This window comes from Lampetra planeri, chromosome 2 (genome assembly GCF_965212315.1).
Source record: "Lampetra planeri chromosome 2, kcLamPlan1.2.h2, whole genome shotgun sequence".
Lineage (NCBI taxonomy): Eukaryota > Metazoa > Chordata > Hyperoartia > Petromyzontiformes > Petromyzontidae > Lampetra > Lampetra planeri.
Window position 1 is genome coordinate 3077476 of NC_136108.1, and position 18526 is coordinate 3096001.

Below are 18526 nucleotides of genomic sequence, written 5' to 3' on the forward strand. Positions count from 1 at the left end.
GGTCCCATTAGCGTAGTGCGCGCTGCCTGCGTTGTGTCGGCCGTCGCGGGCGAGGCGTGGCACCGAGCGCGCGCCGAGAGCTCGAGACACAGGGCGAGTTTGTCGGCGGCGGAGGCATGCGACCGCGTGCGCGCCCGCACAAAGGGTGCCTCACAGGGCCCCGGCCACGCGGCACGGGGTGGCACCAACAAGAGACGCCTTTAACGCAGCCGCCGCTGCTCCCACGGCACCGCAGTTTCGCGTCCCCCCCCCCCCCCATTCGCCCACCCGCTCAGCGCCACATCTCCCCGTGTCTACAGCTCCCCTATGTACAGTAACATACAGGCTCGTTATCTCTAAAAGCTGGCATATATGCAGCTGTGCGTCTCTCAAGTCTGACATGTCTATATCATGACAGCTTTATAAGACAACCCTGTATCTCTGCAGCGTGATATATGGACAGCGCCGTACTTATACATCAATGCAAACCGTATCCAGAGTGCCACATCTACAGTGCTACACCACATGATCTCTACACTGCTGCACTGCGACGCCTCTAAATGGTCCTGAATTGCAGTGTCAAGTGGCACTGCAAGCAGAGCTTTCATCGGGGTTGTGATCAGCATTCCCAAAGGGCAGCTGTTTTGCGGAGGTACAGTGTGTTTTCAGTGGTGAAGAACTGTACACTAATTATTGGCAAGATGAGCCTCTGGACGAGTTCATCAGTGACCTCCTTAGCCACAGCCCATTCAGCGAGGACAGCGATGAAACTTTAAACACATTTTAACTGCCTCCTTACAGTTCATGTGGCAGCAATCAGCCGAGAGGGGACTCACCAAATCGGCGACAGAGGTGGGGTTAAAAGGTCACTGGCCTCCTCCGTAAATAAAAGAGACCTCTGCAGGGCTTCGTAAGAAACACCCAGCAGCGACTGCCGTGGGCAAGGCGTGTGCCGCCATGGACACGAAGGCCAAGGGCCGCTCCGTGGCTTGTCTGACCACCGCTGGTGGCGGTGACCCCCCATCGATTAAACAGATGAGCTCTCGGTCAGCGGTCGTGGTAGTCTATTGATGGAGCGGTGGGGGGAAAAAAGACCCAGAAAAAATCAAGCTGTCCACAACTCACATTATTCGCCCTTAATATATATTTACACATATACTTACCGCCGGAAATAACTGTTTGCATTTGCACATTTGCTTACCAATCAGTTTTAAATGCCCACGCCTTTATTAAATCCGCGTGCGAATTGCGCGCCGGGAGGCAACTGTTTTAGTTCGGACTCTGAAAAGGCCTAGAGCTAACATGGCTGCACTCACAGGTGCCCTGTCCTTGCGTGCCACTGAATGGAGGAGTGGTAAAGGCCGCCGCCTGTGTAACAGTGCTCCGGGCCGGCCAGCACGCGCTGCAATTAAAGCAGCCGCAGTTATGCCAACACAGCGGTGGCATGACAGGGTTCTGGGGAACAGGGTTATATCGAGGGTGATGGTTATTTGATAGCAAACAGTGCCTGCATGGTTGTGGAAGGCAGGGGTGGGAAGCTTCAAGTGTAATATTACCTTTAGCACCCTTGGACGCGGCACCGATAAAACTGGAAAAGTACAGCTAAATTGGGCTGAGCACAGACAAACTGGGCACCGTACAGCTAACCTGGGCAACAGTATTGCTCTTGGGGGAATTTTCAGGTTAGCAAGTCAAAATGCGGCTAAACAGTGCAGGGCACAGCCCAAACTATGCACAGGGCAGGGCACATCTGAATGCGTTACATGCCATGCACTAATTGCAGGGTATCTCCACCTGATGGCAATGAATGCTGTGCAGTAACGCACACCCAGAGTAAGACACGGTACTGAGGCATGTACTCTGGCATGGCTCAGCTCAGGCTTGGCTCGGTCTCAAGTGAGCCAGCTCAAAGCCACGCTTAAATTGAGCTGGCTCCGAACACGGTCCGAGCCATGCTCAGTATTTTTATTGTAGCGGAGCCTGAGCCTAGACCATGGCTGAGCCTATTGTACGTCTTTGGAAGCAAATGAGCGGCTCAAGCCTTGGGGCTTCAGTGAGAGGCCAAGGCAGAGCAGCCGAGCCGCAACTAAAACATATGCCCCGAAGAGTATAGCAACAGAACGAGTTATCTGGGCTCTAATACAACACACGCATTAAATTTTGATTTAAAGCTTTCGTGACTGCAGGGATTCATCTTCTTGGTTCTTTCGGTAAAGTCACGTAGAAGGGAAGTAATAAAATAATACAAATAAAACATAATAAAATGTATTATTTTATTACTTCCCTTCTACGTGACTTTACCGAAAGAACCAAGAAGAACACACGCATTGCCATCATAGGCTGCCTGCTGGACCAGTGGGAAATGTAGCGAGAGGGAAAAAGGGGAGGGGGGGGGTATTGACGCCTGCGGACAATACCGCATGCCTATCAGCGACAGGTGATGCACGGACACATGAACGGACAATGTACCTATGCATTTAGGTCACCCCCTCTTGCCCTTTGGCCGTCAAAACCAGCAAGCGCCCCGCTCTGGGATTTTAATAAAGAGACACTCTAAAATGCTACCCAACCCCCCTCCCCCACTGGGGCTGGAATGGTTTGGGTTGGGGGGGGGAGAAGGTAGAGTGGGTGGGAAGGAGGAGGAGGGCACGCAAGCCCGGGTGCTGGTGGGGAGGGGGGGTTGATGCTCAGTGTGGATGTACACTGCTCTTTAGTGCCGAGCATTGCCCAGCTCAGATGGGCTACCCATCAATATTGAGCGAGGTGCATCATGTTGCCACTTAACATAAGGTATCGTGGGGCCAAGTGTTTACAGGTTGCCATAGGATGGTGCTCATTGTCCCAGGAGAGGGAATGACCTATTCAAGCGGGCGCCAAGTTTCTGTGTCGCTGCCGATAGCAGCGAAAGAGGACACTGTGCATTGGGTCATGGTTGTCCGAAACCCTGACCAGTCATGGAATGCAGGATTATGTGACCCCAACGGTGGAAGGTTAAACCCACCTCAATATCACATTATAATCCTTGTACTTCAAAGGGCACAGTGGGAGAAGACAGACAGGGAGAGTTGGGGAGAGATGGGCATGGTGATGGAGACAGAGAGGATGATTAAGAGAGAAGGAGGGAGGGAGAGGAAAAACGGCAGCTAAAGAAACAGAAAATGTGATGGGAGAGAGAGAGTATGTTGGTTGGTGGAAGTGGCAAGAGAGACAGAGAGAGAGAGAGGCAAGAGGGGGAGGGAGGAGTGTGAGTGAGAAGGAGTTCAACAAAAAAATGCAGAGTCTGCAACAAAAGTAGCCAAGATTCCGTAATCCCTCACTGATCATTAGCTTAATATGCCGACACATCACATATTAAATTAAGGGAGGAGAACTAACACAGTCACAATGGACGAGTAATGAGACATGGGTGCAAAGATGTGTGCATACAAACTCACAAAGACAAAGGTTTCCACGAAGCTGTTCAGACTGTGAGCACAACTGCCATTAGATGAACGTGTATTAAGGCAGGCATGATGCGCGATTGGTTATTGCGAGCAGTACCAAGCCCGGCTGCCGCCTTTGTGTCTGGAGCATTGATGATGATAATTATTACAAGCTCATTTTAAGCTAAGTTAACCTAACATTGGTCCAAGCCAAGTTCGGACTCCAGACAGAGAGACGACACTGGTGCGCATGGACAGGAATTGAATTTTGACTGTTGAGACATTGGTGCAACGATCTAACTATTGTGCCGTATTCACACACCTGCCTGTGCGCTCACGATCGTTCTGGAGTTACTAGAATTATATTGTTTATTCAGGTAAGCCATAAATGATGCTCAAGAGACGACATTTTGGTCGTCGTTGTTGTGATGAAGGAATTCCCAACACTGGATTAGAGCATGGCATTGAGACACCTTGACAGTGGGCATTTTCTAAAAGTATTAATCAATTCAAAAAATTAAAATATTTGGTCTCCATCTCCTCCAAAAGCTCGTCAGCAGCACACCGGCTTCTCCGTCACTATGCATCAACGTTTGACGTTCACTGCTTGTCCCCGTGCAGATTGTCCTCAAACTGAAATGCTACCTTCGCGAAGAATGGACCTTTTACTGTTTTCACCTGCATTCAATTAGCCGCACGTGGCGTGAGTAGTAAATAAAACATCGTTAAAACAGAGCCATTTTTCTAACTGGACAGGTAGGGCCGGAGGGGTTTGGGGACAGATGGTCGAGTTTCTTCGGGACTCGCCTTAAAAACTCTCCAACCATGAGTCACTACCACCCCCCCCCACCATCAATATCTGTCAATGGCTCTTCCCGCAACCTCTGCATGAAATGCGTGCACAGAATACGAAATTTGAATCATGTTGGTAGACATGCAAACAAATTTTCTCTCCACTAATTGGATTCAGCAGAATGAGTGAACACTTAGAAATATCTACATCTTAAATGTTACAAGAAGTTATGCATATGTGTAGTGAAGGTAGAAAAACAGAATTGTCACAGTATTTCTTGCTACACCCTTTAACTGACTTTCTCGGCATGTAGCCTTTGTGGCCGCACGATGTGCGGGCACACGGGGTCGTGAATCCTTTAATGACGACGTCCTCTTTTGTTCTGCTCCTCCGTCTCATCTGAATGCATTTCTGCTGTCCCATTTAGATACATCTACAATCACCTCTTATCATGCAGGAATATGTGTATCTCCTACCAGCCCTCTCCTTCTATCTCATCCGGAAAATGCTACTATTCTCTTTCTTCTTTATTGTCTGAATAAATGTATGCTGGACTTTCTCATCTCATTACATTTCTGTCCCATCCACTACTTTCTTATATCATCTCAAAGCATCTCCTTCTTCTTGGTTCTTTCGGTAAAGTCACGTATAAGGGAAATAATAAAATAATAAAAATAAAACGATACAATTCTCACGACGTTTCGATTGCAACACAAGCAATCATCATCTACGTGATTTTACCGAAAGAACCAAGAATATGAATCCCTGCAGTCACGAAAGCTTTAAATCGAAGCATCTCCTTCTCTTGCCTTCATCTCTCAACCCACGACATCTTTCTCATAATTGCATCTCGTCGGAGCTATTACTGCATCTCTCGCGACAGTGTCTTACCACTACATCACTGTATTAACGGCCCTCTTAATTTGCATGCGTATGTAAGCTATCTTATCTCACCATATTTGTTTGTAATTCAACTCTAATTACAGGAACAAAACTATTTGGCTTAGCATTTGTATCCAGCCAGATACCTAACCAAAGTACCTGGCTAGACACGGTGTGAAAGAAGTTCAACATACGCACATACAATGCATTCACAGTGTTCGGCATTATAGCATATTTGGTACACTTCTAAATTAAAGGGTGGGCCAGGATCAGGCATAGAAGCACAGAGGTGATGTTGCATGTGTCAGTGATAATTTGGGGCGGAGTGGGTGAGGATGGGGTCGATGACAATGGTGGCAGCAGCGCTCTTGATTCCACCCTCCCCACCCCGACGCACGTCACAGAGGTGTTGTCTGAAGTCTCAAGAATAATATGAAAAAAAAACATCAAGTTCGCGCACTTTTGGCTCGGGGGTGCGAGACGCGAGGCGTGGGACGGCAAGACCGGCGCGCTCCACCGCGCGTGACCGTGCCGCGGCTGGTGAAGGGCGACGGCGGCGGCGGCGGATGAGGGCGGCACATGGACCGGGCCGCGAGGCCGCGAGGCGATGACAGACGCGAGCTTATCTCGGGGAAAATATCGAGCGACACACACCCAGATTATCGAGCGACACCCAGATTTAACGAGCGACACCCGCGCGCACGTACAACCATGTGCGTTCGTCTGAAAAAAAGGAAACGCACCCCTATCCGCCGGGCAGCCGCCAGCCGGGCTCCTGACCAGACATAGGGCACCGCCCGAAAGGGGGCAAAAGAGGGACAGAGGCCGCTCCCCTCCCGCCACGGTGACGCAAAGAAGAGTGGCTTTTATGAGAAGGAAAACAGTAGCTGTGTGCCAGGTATCCACAGCTATGAAGCCATGTGTACCTTGGATCAGAAGGGGGAATTAGTTTAGAAACACATGATCAGAGTCCGTGACACTGATTTTCTGTTCGCAGTGTTCATTAGCGCGGCTGGATGATATCAGCTGTATTACATTATCTTTTGAACAGAGGTGCAAGATCAAGTATTTTTTTTTATCTCACTGTTCTTATCAAGTAACATTTTTTTTTTATTAACTCTTGCTGTTTCAATACTATCCCCATTTCTTGGACCAATCTCCATCACACTTTTCATTATCCAGCAGTCTTCTACCTTAGCATTCACAAATAACCCGATCCATTTTCATCACCTATCTCATCCAGCAAACTCGGCCATCAGCTCCTTCATCACAACCTCCACTATCGATTTATCTCATGCCTTCCCCCTCCACACTATTATTTTCACCATCAACTACTCCACCTTTAAATGAGCCACCACATAATTGTATTACCTCCACACGTCATCTCTGTAACAGCTTCTCAATCAACTTGTTCACCTCCATTGTAGCCTATAACTTTTCAATCTCTGTCACCTATTCCGGGGAATTCTTCAACATCGCACTTCAGGCTCCACATCGTAATGCACATCTCCATCCAGTCTGGACCAGCCAACGATCCCTCTTTTCTGGCATCACCGCACCCCACGTTACCAGCAGGCACTGCATTCTATTATGATGTAATGCACTTGAGGTTCTGACCTGGCATTCCTAGCGTGGCATTTAAATGACCTTTACACTCTGACTCAAGCCACATACCGCAGTGCTGAATTGTAGGCTATCGGGAATTAAACGCCTCGTGGGACCTGTTTGTGAGCTGTCACCACCGAGTCGCGCGGTGCCAAAGTTGATCTATCAATCACCAACGGTGTCCTTTAAGTCATGAAGTGCCGATTATATTGCCACAAATATGCAGCAATGTTGTGAAAACAGTGTTTATAAATATCACTGTGGTACTTTTTATACATTTGATAAGTTGACACGAGTGGCCGCACGGATGTAAAAATAGCCGCCAATAGCATTGTAGGCCTGCGTAGAATTACGCGCCAAGTGTTCATATATGTAGGAAGCAGTGGCGAGATGTTCGAACCCCGCATTGTGATCAAGGTAAACGAGTTGGCCCCAAGTTCACTTGGCCCCCAGAAGTAGAAGACACTAATTGGGGATTCTTTGTTCACATTTTGTGCGCGCACAAAGCCGCTCGTGTGGATGTGTGTGTGCACGCGGCTGTTCGCGTGCAAGTGCGTCCGCTGCTTTTGCGTGCAAGGCTGCGTGCGCACGTGTCCGTGTGTTTTACGAGCAGGCATCTGTTGCATGCCTAACGATGGAAAACCGACGCAGGATCATTGCCAAACCTAGTCCGCGTGTCCGTCGGTTCAAAACCACGAGACACCTGCACCGTTTTAATAACTTTTCCATCTCAGCGGCCGACTCGCACTTGATGGGCTACATTCACCTGCCCTTGTCCGCTGCAACTTAACATAGTTCTCCAGGAGGGACACGTGTACATATTAGCCCAAGTGCAAATCTTTGTCCCAAGTCCTGCTTCCTCCTTAACTGTAGGATTTTTTTTTTGGCATTAGCCATAGCTCAGTGCAGCAGTTTGAGTCTAATTAAATATAGGAGCACATGTCCTCGGGCCTCTTCATCTCCCCTCGACCCCAAATAACCTCAAACTTTTTTGGACGGTGCTTTAATGAGCGCTTCGTGAAGCCAGGAAGACATCGTATTACCACCGGCTTTTACTGGCATTGCGGCTGCATTATTAAAAGGCTCGGTATACGCAACACGCCGACACTTTATGCACGGAACAAGAACCGTCTCGAAGACAGGCGACTTGAGCTATCTTGTCCTGCTTTAACACCTTATAGTCCTTTGATATTCCGAGCCGAGTTTGCCTAACAAAGGGAAACATAATAACGCGAGACAAGCTCACACGCTTAAAGAAAAAATAATTCACTTATTCACTAATCCGCTAATTCTTCACTGACCTTTAGAAGATACTGCCCAGCATGCGGGAAATGTCATTCTTTGAAACATTACACAAAAGAACCATGCTTGGCCGCTGTGAAGCTCGTTTCACACGTGCTCCAGCTGTGTGAAACGTGAACAGGTGGTCTGGAGGTCTCGCATCCATACCAGTTCTTCACAACGTGTCCCCATCTCTTTCCCGCTGACAAAATGTTCCGCAGGAAATTTTTTATCCAAGTCGGGTCATGCTGCTTTCCGGCGCGCGTTTTCCATTCACTGACTTGTGGACATAAGAGCCGCAAGGACACTTTTCAATGGTACGGTGTCCAATTGTGTGCCGATGTCATGGCCAAAGAAGCGTGGCCAAATGAAGCAATTACTAAAATTACCCAGTAGAGGGACGCAAGTCAACTTACAAAATGAGAAAATACAGCTCAATAGAGTTACCCATGGATAATGAAGTGATGGTAATTTAATCAAAGTGATGTTTTGTGGAAATATTACAGGCGACAACTAAACTGTTTGGGATTCTAAATTATACAGTTTATTTTCATGAAACTGTGTCTACACATCACATCTCATACATTATTGCTCATGACTGTCCTTGGATATCAATACAAATTGGACAAATAAATATTTATTACGTTAACGCTCAGATGAATGTGCTCATCTTCCACATCAATCCTGCATGCTTCAGAAATGAATCTGGCTTGGAGGGCACACACGCATCTCTTCAGCGTAGTAACATGGCAGAATCCGCTCACTGGAAGCAACGGTGAGGCAGCCGAAGGATGAAGCTGGGAAGACGAGACGTACCGATTCCAGCAGAACACAAAAAATAGTGCGAGACAGTTTTGAGCTGCACACGGCAGCCGGGGCTGACCGCCTAAATGTGAAGTGTCTAATCCAACAGTGGAAATAAAAGAATGGAGGATTGCGATCATGCTGAAAGTTATCAATTCTGTTTATGTCCCTTCAGCATATTAAGCAGAAGAGCCCCGTCTTTGTAAGCCAGCTAATCAAATCGGTTATTGAACAAACTAATAAAAGTAGCTAGCACACCAGCTTTCTGCGTCTTGACTAGCCGGACACGAGTTATATATATCAACACTTTAAGACTCCCTTCGGGAACAACAAACCCAGTTTGAAATAAACATGTTAATTAATGCACAAACAAATATAAATATGTAAACAAAGTTAAAATAAACCATGGGGCGTATAATCTCTCCAAAGCAAACTTCTAACATAGGCAATAAAAATGCAAGTCAGCACTCTGCCCAATAAACTAAAAATAAGAAAATAACTTTTTTTTTAAATCAGGAAATTCCCACTGAGTTGTATAGCACTTTTTCAGAAGCGACCTGGCCAAAAATGATAGCTCAACGAAGTGGCTTATAATCACGTGCAAATTTCTAGCAGTCAAATACTCTAAACGCACGTTTGTAAATGTGGTGGGAAAATCCAAAGGACGACTACGGGGAAAACATGCAAACTCCAAATACACAGGTGTCAGGGTCTGGATCGAAACCACGACCTCCTGTATACCTAGCGAGGTAGTTAACATCTCGCCACTGTGGCGTCCCCAAAGAATACCCGACAGCCAACAATATACCACACCTTGCACTGAACCTATGAGTTTCATATCCTAAATAAAGCCCTACAAAAACACTATGTACCTTTTACAACAACAATAATACGTGACTTTTGGTAAAGTCACGTATTATTTCCCTTCTACGTGACTTTACCGAAAGAACCAAGAAAATGAATCCCTGCAGTCACAAAAGCTTTAAATCGAAACATAGACCCTGCCTGACATCCTGTACTCTGCACAGCACCATACAACGAATCACCCTGTACATATCATCGTACACCATGCACAGCACCCTACACGATGTACTGCACCCTGCACAGTACTCTGCACTCTTCGAAGTGCCATACACCCTAAACCCAGTGCAGTGCTGTACAAAACACCCTCCACACCCTCCAATAATCAGCCATGATCAATCCACTGCTGGTGGAAGGCCTCCCTAAACCGTCGCCACCTCTCACGATCCTGTGATGTAATAATCTATCAAGCACCTGCACATGGGCTGACTTCATAGCTCCATCTGCACAGTGGCCATCATCAAATGTATTTGACCTTTGCTTTAAATTTTTGTTCAATAAATGAAGCCCGACTCTCAAGATACAATGTTGATCTACCTGCTGTGCACAAGCCACCTGCCTTGCCTTCTCCACGAGCACGCATTTGTCGTAAAGAGGTCGCTTTTTTTTTTAAACGATGAGAAACACAATCCCGTTAAAACTCGGGTCAGATTGTGCCATTCCCGACAGAAGATTTGTCACAAGCCAAATGAAACAGGGCTTGTGCAACACCGATGGGACACCTGCGTTTGAGATGACTCAGGCAGTCTAGGGCGCAGCCTCTCCCCACCGTGCACACATGTTTGAGAGTTATGGGCTAGGGGGTGGAGGTGACATGGATTTATAAAGACTGGGTCGACGCCCCTCTAATTCACACGCGTCTTTGGGTTCATGCAAGGAACGTTTACAACGTGCAAGGAACGTTTACAACGTGCACAGAATGCAAAAAAGCTCACTCCTCACGACAGTAAGTACAAGCACACTTGAGCGCAAGCACATCAGTGTTTCTGGATAGTATTATCATCAATGTGCACTTTACTTACATATGAACCTCAAGGCGGGACCCCGGGGTCCCGAATAAACGGAAGTCAATGTCGTAATTAAATTATTTACTTTTGGCGACTCCGTCCCACCGCACACATAAACACCGCGACCCACCTGGCAAGGATCATTCTGTTGTCATGTCGTCCAAGCGCAGCAGCGAGGACGAATGTGCAGAAGAAACAAAACTTTGAAACTTTGATTAGCGCATCGTGTAGAGCGCGTCGAGAGGAATAGGTGCCGCATCGTTCGCCTTCAACAGACATAAAATGACGTCGCAATGCAGTTTATGCGAGAGCCGGGGGCTTATGGGATCCCTGGGTCCCGCCATTAGGTTCGTATGCTTTCGGCAGTTCTGGAGGGTTAACCAGGATAACCACTGCACCCTCAATGCTCACAGGGTGACGTCACAATTTATTCCAGCACACGGCGCTGTACATCACGCAGGCACACAACATCATTATCACACGTACATTGTGAAGACATCTCGCAGTACCATTAACCTCCCAAAGTGCCAAGCGGGTTTGGGTATACAAGTTTCAAGTTTCATTCATTAGGTATAGCCCTGTGAGCCATGCGGCTCTTGAGTCGGGTGCAACCGCAACAAACAGGCCTCGTCAGGCCACCGAGTACCCGGGACATGTGGTGAGGACTGGCAGGTGAGAGAGCCTGGTGCCACTACACCCATGACCCTAAACACGTCCTCGTACGAGAATAAATGGGAATAATTGTAGGATCTGCTTTCATCAAATGGCGACACTTATTTCTCCAACACTGCCGTGATGGGCCTACACAGAGACCGTGAAATCAAGGCTGCACGTCGGGGGGTGTGTGGACACACGGGCACGTGCACACGCGCGGATGAATGCGCACAAGCGCGTGCACGCCTCTCCCTGGGCCAGAATCCACCCGGGGAATGGACTCCCGCTCCAAATACAACGAACATTTTGGTCAAAGGTAGCGAGGCCGCCCAGCAAGGCCTGCTGCTGATTAATCCGTTACAAGCAGAACGCTGGCGCCTTCCCAAATTAGCAGCGAGCACCGGGAGGCTCGTGCAATGGTTCCCTCCCACCCAGCCGACATTATGGTTCTCATCTCACTAACACACCCGCTCATTATACTCACACACATATATATACACACTTGACAAAGGCCATTTGTCCAAGCGTCGAGATCTACTTCTCAGATTAACAACATTTATTTATTTACAACATTTATTTATTTTCAATCACATGTATATGTTCTTTTTGGTAACATACACACACAAAGACAAAGATCCCCTCGTATAGCCTTTAACAGACTGACGGGGCAAGTGCTGTTCGCGAGCAGCGCCTATGAAGGCCAGCATGCCCCATGCGGAGGTGGGTTGCCAACACCTCGCCCGGCCGCATTTATGTTGAAGATAACACACCACATCAGGTATTCATTCAAGGCTGAGTCGACCTAGAGGGAGGCCCAGGACAGTTGTTGGTCGTAAGCAGGATCCAAACTCCGGTCACTGGGTTCATAGCACAATGCGCCAACCGCTGCACTTTCGTTCCCCAAAACATAAGACACACGCACGCACACGTGCACGCACGTACACGATCGGCGATCGTGATGCACATGTTGTACTTTGAAGGCGCACATGTGCACGTGACTAGGATACCTTGCGAGCGACCCCGATGGCGATGTAGCACTTCTCGCCAGGGTCGATAATCTCCACCTCGAAGTAGTGTCCGGTGGTGTTGAGAGGATGCCTCGCCTGAGCCAGCCCCACATCCATGATGCTCCGGCCTCGCCCCACATACTCCAGCAGCTGCGCACGGGCACAAAGGGCAAGGTGTTTCCCATTCACCCTTCTGGACTGTCAAAGCGTCGAGATCTTGTTGCTATTTGTGCTTGCTCTTTTCGCCTTCCCCCCGCACCTCCAATTAGCATTGTTGGCCAAGTACGGTGCAAAATAAGTTCAACATACATAAGACTGTCATTCTATGTGGTGTTAACGAGCACCTATTAAATCTGTCGTGGATTACAAGCGGAAGAGCTGGCTATCGCCATGCTCAGGTGTCTTTGTCCCGTTGCCCTTGTTACATGAGGCATCTGATATTGTGTGAGCATCAGCATTCGTGAACATTCTCTGGTAAATGCTTCCAGTCTTTTACACAAATAATCATCTATATTTTGCAAAATAATGTTTGGTAGCCATATTGGATTATATGGATTATATTTTGCTAAGCGTGGAGCACATTTTCTGATATGTTAGCATGTCTATCTTCCTTTGTAGGAGACAGATTAATTGTGAATTAATCGGCAGTCATTTGGAATTTGAAAGCCACTTGGAATATTTATATATTATGCCTATACCAAGTATGTCATGTTATAATCATTGGGACTTTGTTGGAAAAAATTGCATTTTAAAATAACGCTTGATGTCAAAACAAAAATAACAAAACCCATGGCAACCAATACTATGATAAAACGGTTGATAAAAATATAAAATACGAAACAAAGAAAATGGTCGACCGAAGGGAAAACCCACGAAAGCCGCACATAAACCCAGGCGACCGCCAAAGAAATGCCAAACACCTTTGTGCACATTTTACATCATAATTAATATAACAATCAATTTTGGCGAAAATCTACCTTACATTTCTCACAACCCCTGTAAATCTTACATAAGGGCACACACGAACAGAGATGCTGTAACATTAGTGCCAAGTTAGTGAAGCCACCCATTATTTTCTAGTCACAGCACTCACAGGCTCTTAGTTTGACAACTCTGGTGACTGTGAAAACACTGACAAGCAACTACTTCTGCCACACAGCAGCTACCAAACAACAAGGGTGAATAATTATAATCATCTTACTGTATCGTTTGTAATGAAGTTCAGCACATTATATAACTGATAAACTCTTCTTTAATTGAATATCAATAAACATCGTATCTAAGTACATTTGCACAATGCTGTTTAATCACTTTTGTACCACTTTGTATGTTTACATAACCCAGTATTCGTGTGCGAGCGTGTCTACTCTATGAATACGGTATGCTGATTTCCATACTTGTGGGAAAGGCATTGTGTCTGATTGTCTAAAGGGTCACACTTCGTCTAAGGACGTCATGGAATAATTCGTTTGGCCAGTGCACAGCTGCACCACACTGATGATACGCAAATGGACAAAACAAATCTGTGACCGATGTTGTGCGGACACGTGCACTTATGCTTTGGAACGTAAGAAACGTATTTGTGCACTGGCATGTGCTTTTGGCCGTATTTTTATTTGCACGTGCATCATCTTGTTGCCACACACGCACACTCGTGACATTGTCGTGTAGGGGTAGGTGAATTCATGTCGATGTGCATCATGTGTGTGTACCTGCTCCTACATGTCTACGACGGGGTGTTCGCGACTAAATCAGCCCGGTGTAGAAGACGTGGTCCACTGCGCTACGATCATGGTGATGTGGGCACAATTCCTTATTATGTCCACCTGTGGCCATGTAATATGAATATGGCCTGAGCCTACCCCAGGTAGATTTAACCTAAAATTCGAACCCAACTCAGAGTGTGGTCAACACCAGCATAGAACTTGCTTTTTGTTGTGTGTTAGTTTGTTGTCCTTCCATCGCACTTCCAATTTGCACGGTTGGCGACATCCGGTGCCAAAGAAGTTCAACATACATAGACACAGACCACACCACTCTCGTTTCTAGCTCAACAATACAGCACTTAACCGAACAGTACGTAATTCTGAATGAGGAGATATTTGCTTCTTACGTAAGAACATGTGTGCGCGCATGGACTGGCGCACGAATGCTCTTGCATACGTGCGTGTAGGTATGTGAATGTGTGTGCGTGTGTCTATGTTTACCCCAGCACCCCCCTTAACCTTCCACCACAATCGTTAGACAAGACCCTGAAACAATAGCCTCAAGCAGGGCTTGGGGGTGGGGGACTCAGTCTCTCGTCAAGCCCTCAGGGTCTAATGGCTGTAATTGTGGGATGGCCCATTGCACCTGTGGCGTCATGACGGTCACAGGCCCCCGCCAGCCATGGGCCCAGCTCCCCCCCACTGGGGCCCACACTTTCTCTCTCTCTCTCTCCCTGCTGCGTAGGCAAATGCGCCGACGTCACACTGTTATGCCAACAAAATTATTAAACAGGCGATAACAATGCTGAAATAATAACTTTAAAAAAACACAAAGAAAAAACGGATGACACCGTTTTCTGTCTGAAGCCTGAATCATGGCCACTTATTTGCTGCGAACTTTTAACAAGGCTCAACTCAAGGGCTTACTTTGAGATCCATCACACCACCACAGCCGTATACATACATAGACCCAAATCCCATGTCATTCCCATCATCGAAGATGAGCATTTTTTTCCCAATGGCTCTTACTTGTGCCAAAATCAACCTAAACTAAACCAGAGAACCCGCTAACACCTCTGGATAGAATATAAGACTTTGGGGGCTTGCACAGTGCACCAAATAAGGGTCCAATGGCCACACCATACATGTTTATAACAGGTTGACATGTACCTGACTGTGCGTACACGTCTGTGCACATAATTATGAAAGTGACAAATACAAGTGTTGTTAAACGATGACCGGTAACCATTTTCAAAATTGATGACTGATTCTGAAAGTCAGGAATCAGTAATAAATGAGTGGTATTTTAGTAACGAATGCACTCATTGGCACACGTGTATGTACAGATACACGGTGTGTGAGATACCCTTATCCAGCAGTGGCTTGATAACAGTGCTGCACATGTACGTATGCAGATATTGAGCCCAAACTAGAGGATATGTGGAAATTCCAATGTAGGCTCAGAAGCATCAGGACATTTGACTCTTTCATAGACAAGTTAACCTTCACATGCTGGCTAACCTAGAGCCACAGAGGCCCATGCAGCTGCAGGTCCTGCTGACAATGGGAGTTGGGGGCTGACCGATTTTTTCACCCACTTGCCCTTGCAGCAGCTCCAGATGCACACGCATGTGCTCGCATCTCGCTGGCATGCGCGACGTGACAGCAGGAAAACACGACGTTCTCATTATGGAAATTCTTCGGGCCACTGACTGCTTGGCTGTGGCCTACCTTGCATTTGTCTAACCCCCCCCCCCCCCCCGGTGTCATTTTCCTCCCCCGGCCGTTTCATTAGAAACGAGAGCGCCTGCACAAACGGAAATTCAATCCCGCATCTTAATCTCGGTGCGTGCAGGTCTACACGGGTCCCAGGTTTCCCTTCGTCCGTCGCCTCCTCTCCCGCTGGCCCCTCCTCTCCGCGGGTCCCGGACCCTAACCCCGCAATGCCCCCCTTCACTCGAGGAACCTTACTGGGGTGCATCATCCATCAGCAGCGATAAAGATCGCCCGACTCGCGCTTTGTAAGGGCATGCCAACTGTGTGATAGTGCGGCAACCAATTGAACCGCACAAATTCGAGATCAGTACAAGTCACTGAAACCAAAAATTGTTAGTCTTGTAAACAAGCTGCATGCCTTAAATTGTTCTTCGTACGTTGGTAAGTTGAACTTCTTTCACACTGTACGTAGCTAATCGTGCTAATCGGAGGTGCGATTAGTGAAGTAATGCTAAACTGTGCATTTGTACAGCTTAGTAAAGTCATATGTTACGTGCAATATATTGTATTTCAATTGGTTATTAAGAGCTATAGTTATTTACATACATTTGTTTTATTGCGTATGCTTATGCAAATATATTCATTATGTTGAGAAGCAACACTTGGCAATGATATTGAAAACTCACCTAAACACTTCCCACACCCCAACCTCATGCTTTCCCCATGGACTTTTACAAACGCAAACAAACATTACTATTCACACTTTCTCTCACGCACAGACCTAAACACAAATGCATTAAGATGCAGTTACTACACACAAGACAAAGATCCTCCATGTAGCCTTACGAGACTGTCGGGGCAAGTGCTGTTCGCGAGCACCTATGAAAGCTGGCATGACACAGAAAGGGATGGGGGGCCAGCACCACTCCTGGCTGTCTTTGTCTCCCTAGTGGCGATATTTACACACCGCACCAGTTACTCAACTTAGGCTGAGTCGACCTAGGGAAAGCCCAGGAGCAATTCAGATAACCGTCACTGGTATTGGCCGTGAGTCAGAATCGAGCTCTGGTCGCCAGGTTCGTAGCGCAGTGCTAACTGTTGCACCACCACTCCCCCCCACACACGCTACGCACACACACCTCGGATTAGAACGGTGCAATGGAAGTTCAACATACAAACATACACAAGCTAACAGACATACCAACGCACACTAAACACACAAGCTAAAACACGCATTAACAGACCCAGTCATAAGCATAATCACAGACATACAAGCTCACGGGCATACATACAGAGACAAAGATCCCCTATATCCACTCTTGGTGCAGGTTTCTGTTAGCAAGCACTTATTAATGAATGTACGGAGCATGAGGGGGGGTGGTGTGGCCAGTACCACACATGGCCACCTTTGACTCGCCAGCTCTGATGGTTAGATTGCTTCAGGTACTCATTTAAGGCCTAGGTGACCTAGGGGAGGCTTAGAAACGGTTCAGATAATCGCCACAGATCGAACTCTGGTCACTCTACCCACGTATACAGACACGTACAATGTCACTCGCTTACAAGAAAATGTTTGCGGTACGTACACACACGCACACGCTGCAATAACAATCACTGAACCCTCACACACAGACAGCTCTGGGGTTTTCTACACACCTCAAGCAGTCGACCACTCTCGACCCTCAATCGCATGCATTCACGGGAGAAATACAACACACACTTCCAGGTAATACAATACTCGCACGCGAAACAAAGCACTCGCGACAAAACACAACATATCGGACGTGCTCGTGCCAATGTGACCGAAACAACGCTTGGTAAATTTTTAGAGGCTTTAATGCTCACAAGATGCGCTGAGAAACAACAATCACAAAACATCTTGGCGTGTACCAGTGGCCACACCGTACCCTCGAGGCCATTTACAGATCTACAGATGGTGTTCGCTTTTTTTGGCCACGACTATGGCCAAAAAGGCTCCAAATCTGACACGAGGCTACACTTGTTTGTGTGGCACGAAGCTCGCAAGTCCCCAGCGATTACCGGGTCATGTTATGTAGCCACCATGTTTAGATCGACACAAGTGTCCGATTTCCTCCTATAAGGTGCAGCGTTACATAACCTCTTGCACACCCCCCACAAACCCAGTGTGGCAATGGTCCATGTATTTCAATTTGACAGATCATAAAACACGAAGGAAATAGCTTATATAAAGCGCATTTTAACTTCTATTATTATTGTAATATTATTTTTCCTTTAAAACACATCAATCTAGATGGCGGCTGTGCATTCCAGAAGAATGAAGGGAAAACATTTTCCTTCAAAGAGAAGTAGCGGCTGCAGCTTATGGCGGCGCGTTGGCACAGCAGTGTCGTAACAACCAGCGGCTAACATGCCCCAGTCTTTGAAATAAAGCCGACACTGTCTGAAGGCAGCAACTGTCCATGCGTTTTAACCCTCTCGGCACTTAAAAAGCGCCACTGTCTGGGTCGTGAGAACTTGTAATCTCCTAAAACGACCTTGCTTCTGCTTCAACATCTATATTTCAAAACTTGCCAAAATCTCGAGCTTTTCTAGGAATAACCCTCGAGTGCGGTTCCCTGTAGTGTAAAGGTGTTCGACCGGTTTGCCAAGCGTGGCCCTGTCCAAATTTGCGGTGACTGACATTCGTGCCTTGTTTTTTTTCGTGTGCCCAACTCGCAGAGAACAGCGCGTTCTTTGGCAGATGTCATTGCTATTGTTTGCCTCTCGAGCCATGGAATAGACTGATGAATGATGCCACCCAAAGTTCCCCCACATAGTGCAATTGCTA

At 47.2% G+C, this 18526-nt stretch overlaps 1 protein-coding gene across 1 annotated transcript in view; it reads right to left on the reverse strand.

Moving 5' to 3' along the window:
- SPRYD3 (SPRY domain containing 3) overlaps positions 1–18526 on the reverse strand; it is a 137845-nt gene that overhangs the window by 54839 nt on the left and 64480 nt on the right. Inside the window, exon 7 of the mRNA XM_078604164.1 lies at positions 12296–12445. Within this exon, the coding sequence (XP_078460290.1) occupies positions 12296–12445 (150 nt within the window). The remainder of the gene's footprint in view (positions 1–12295; positions 12446–18526) is intronic.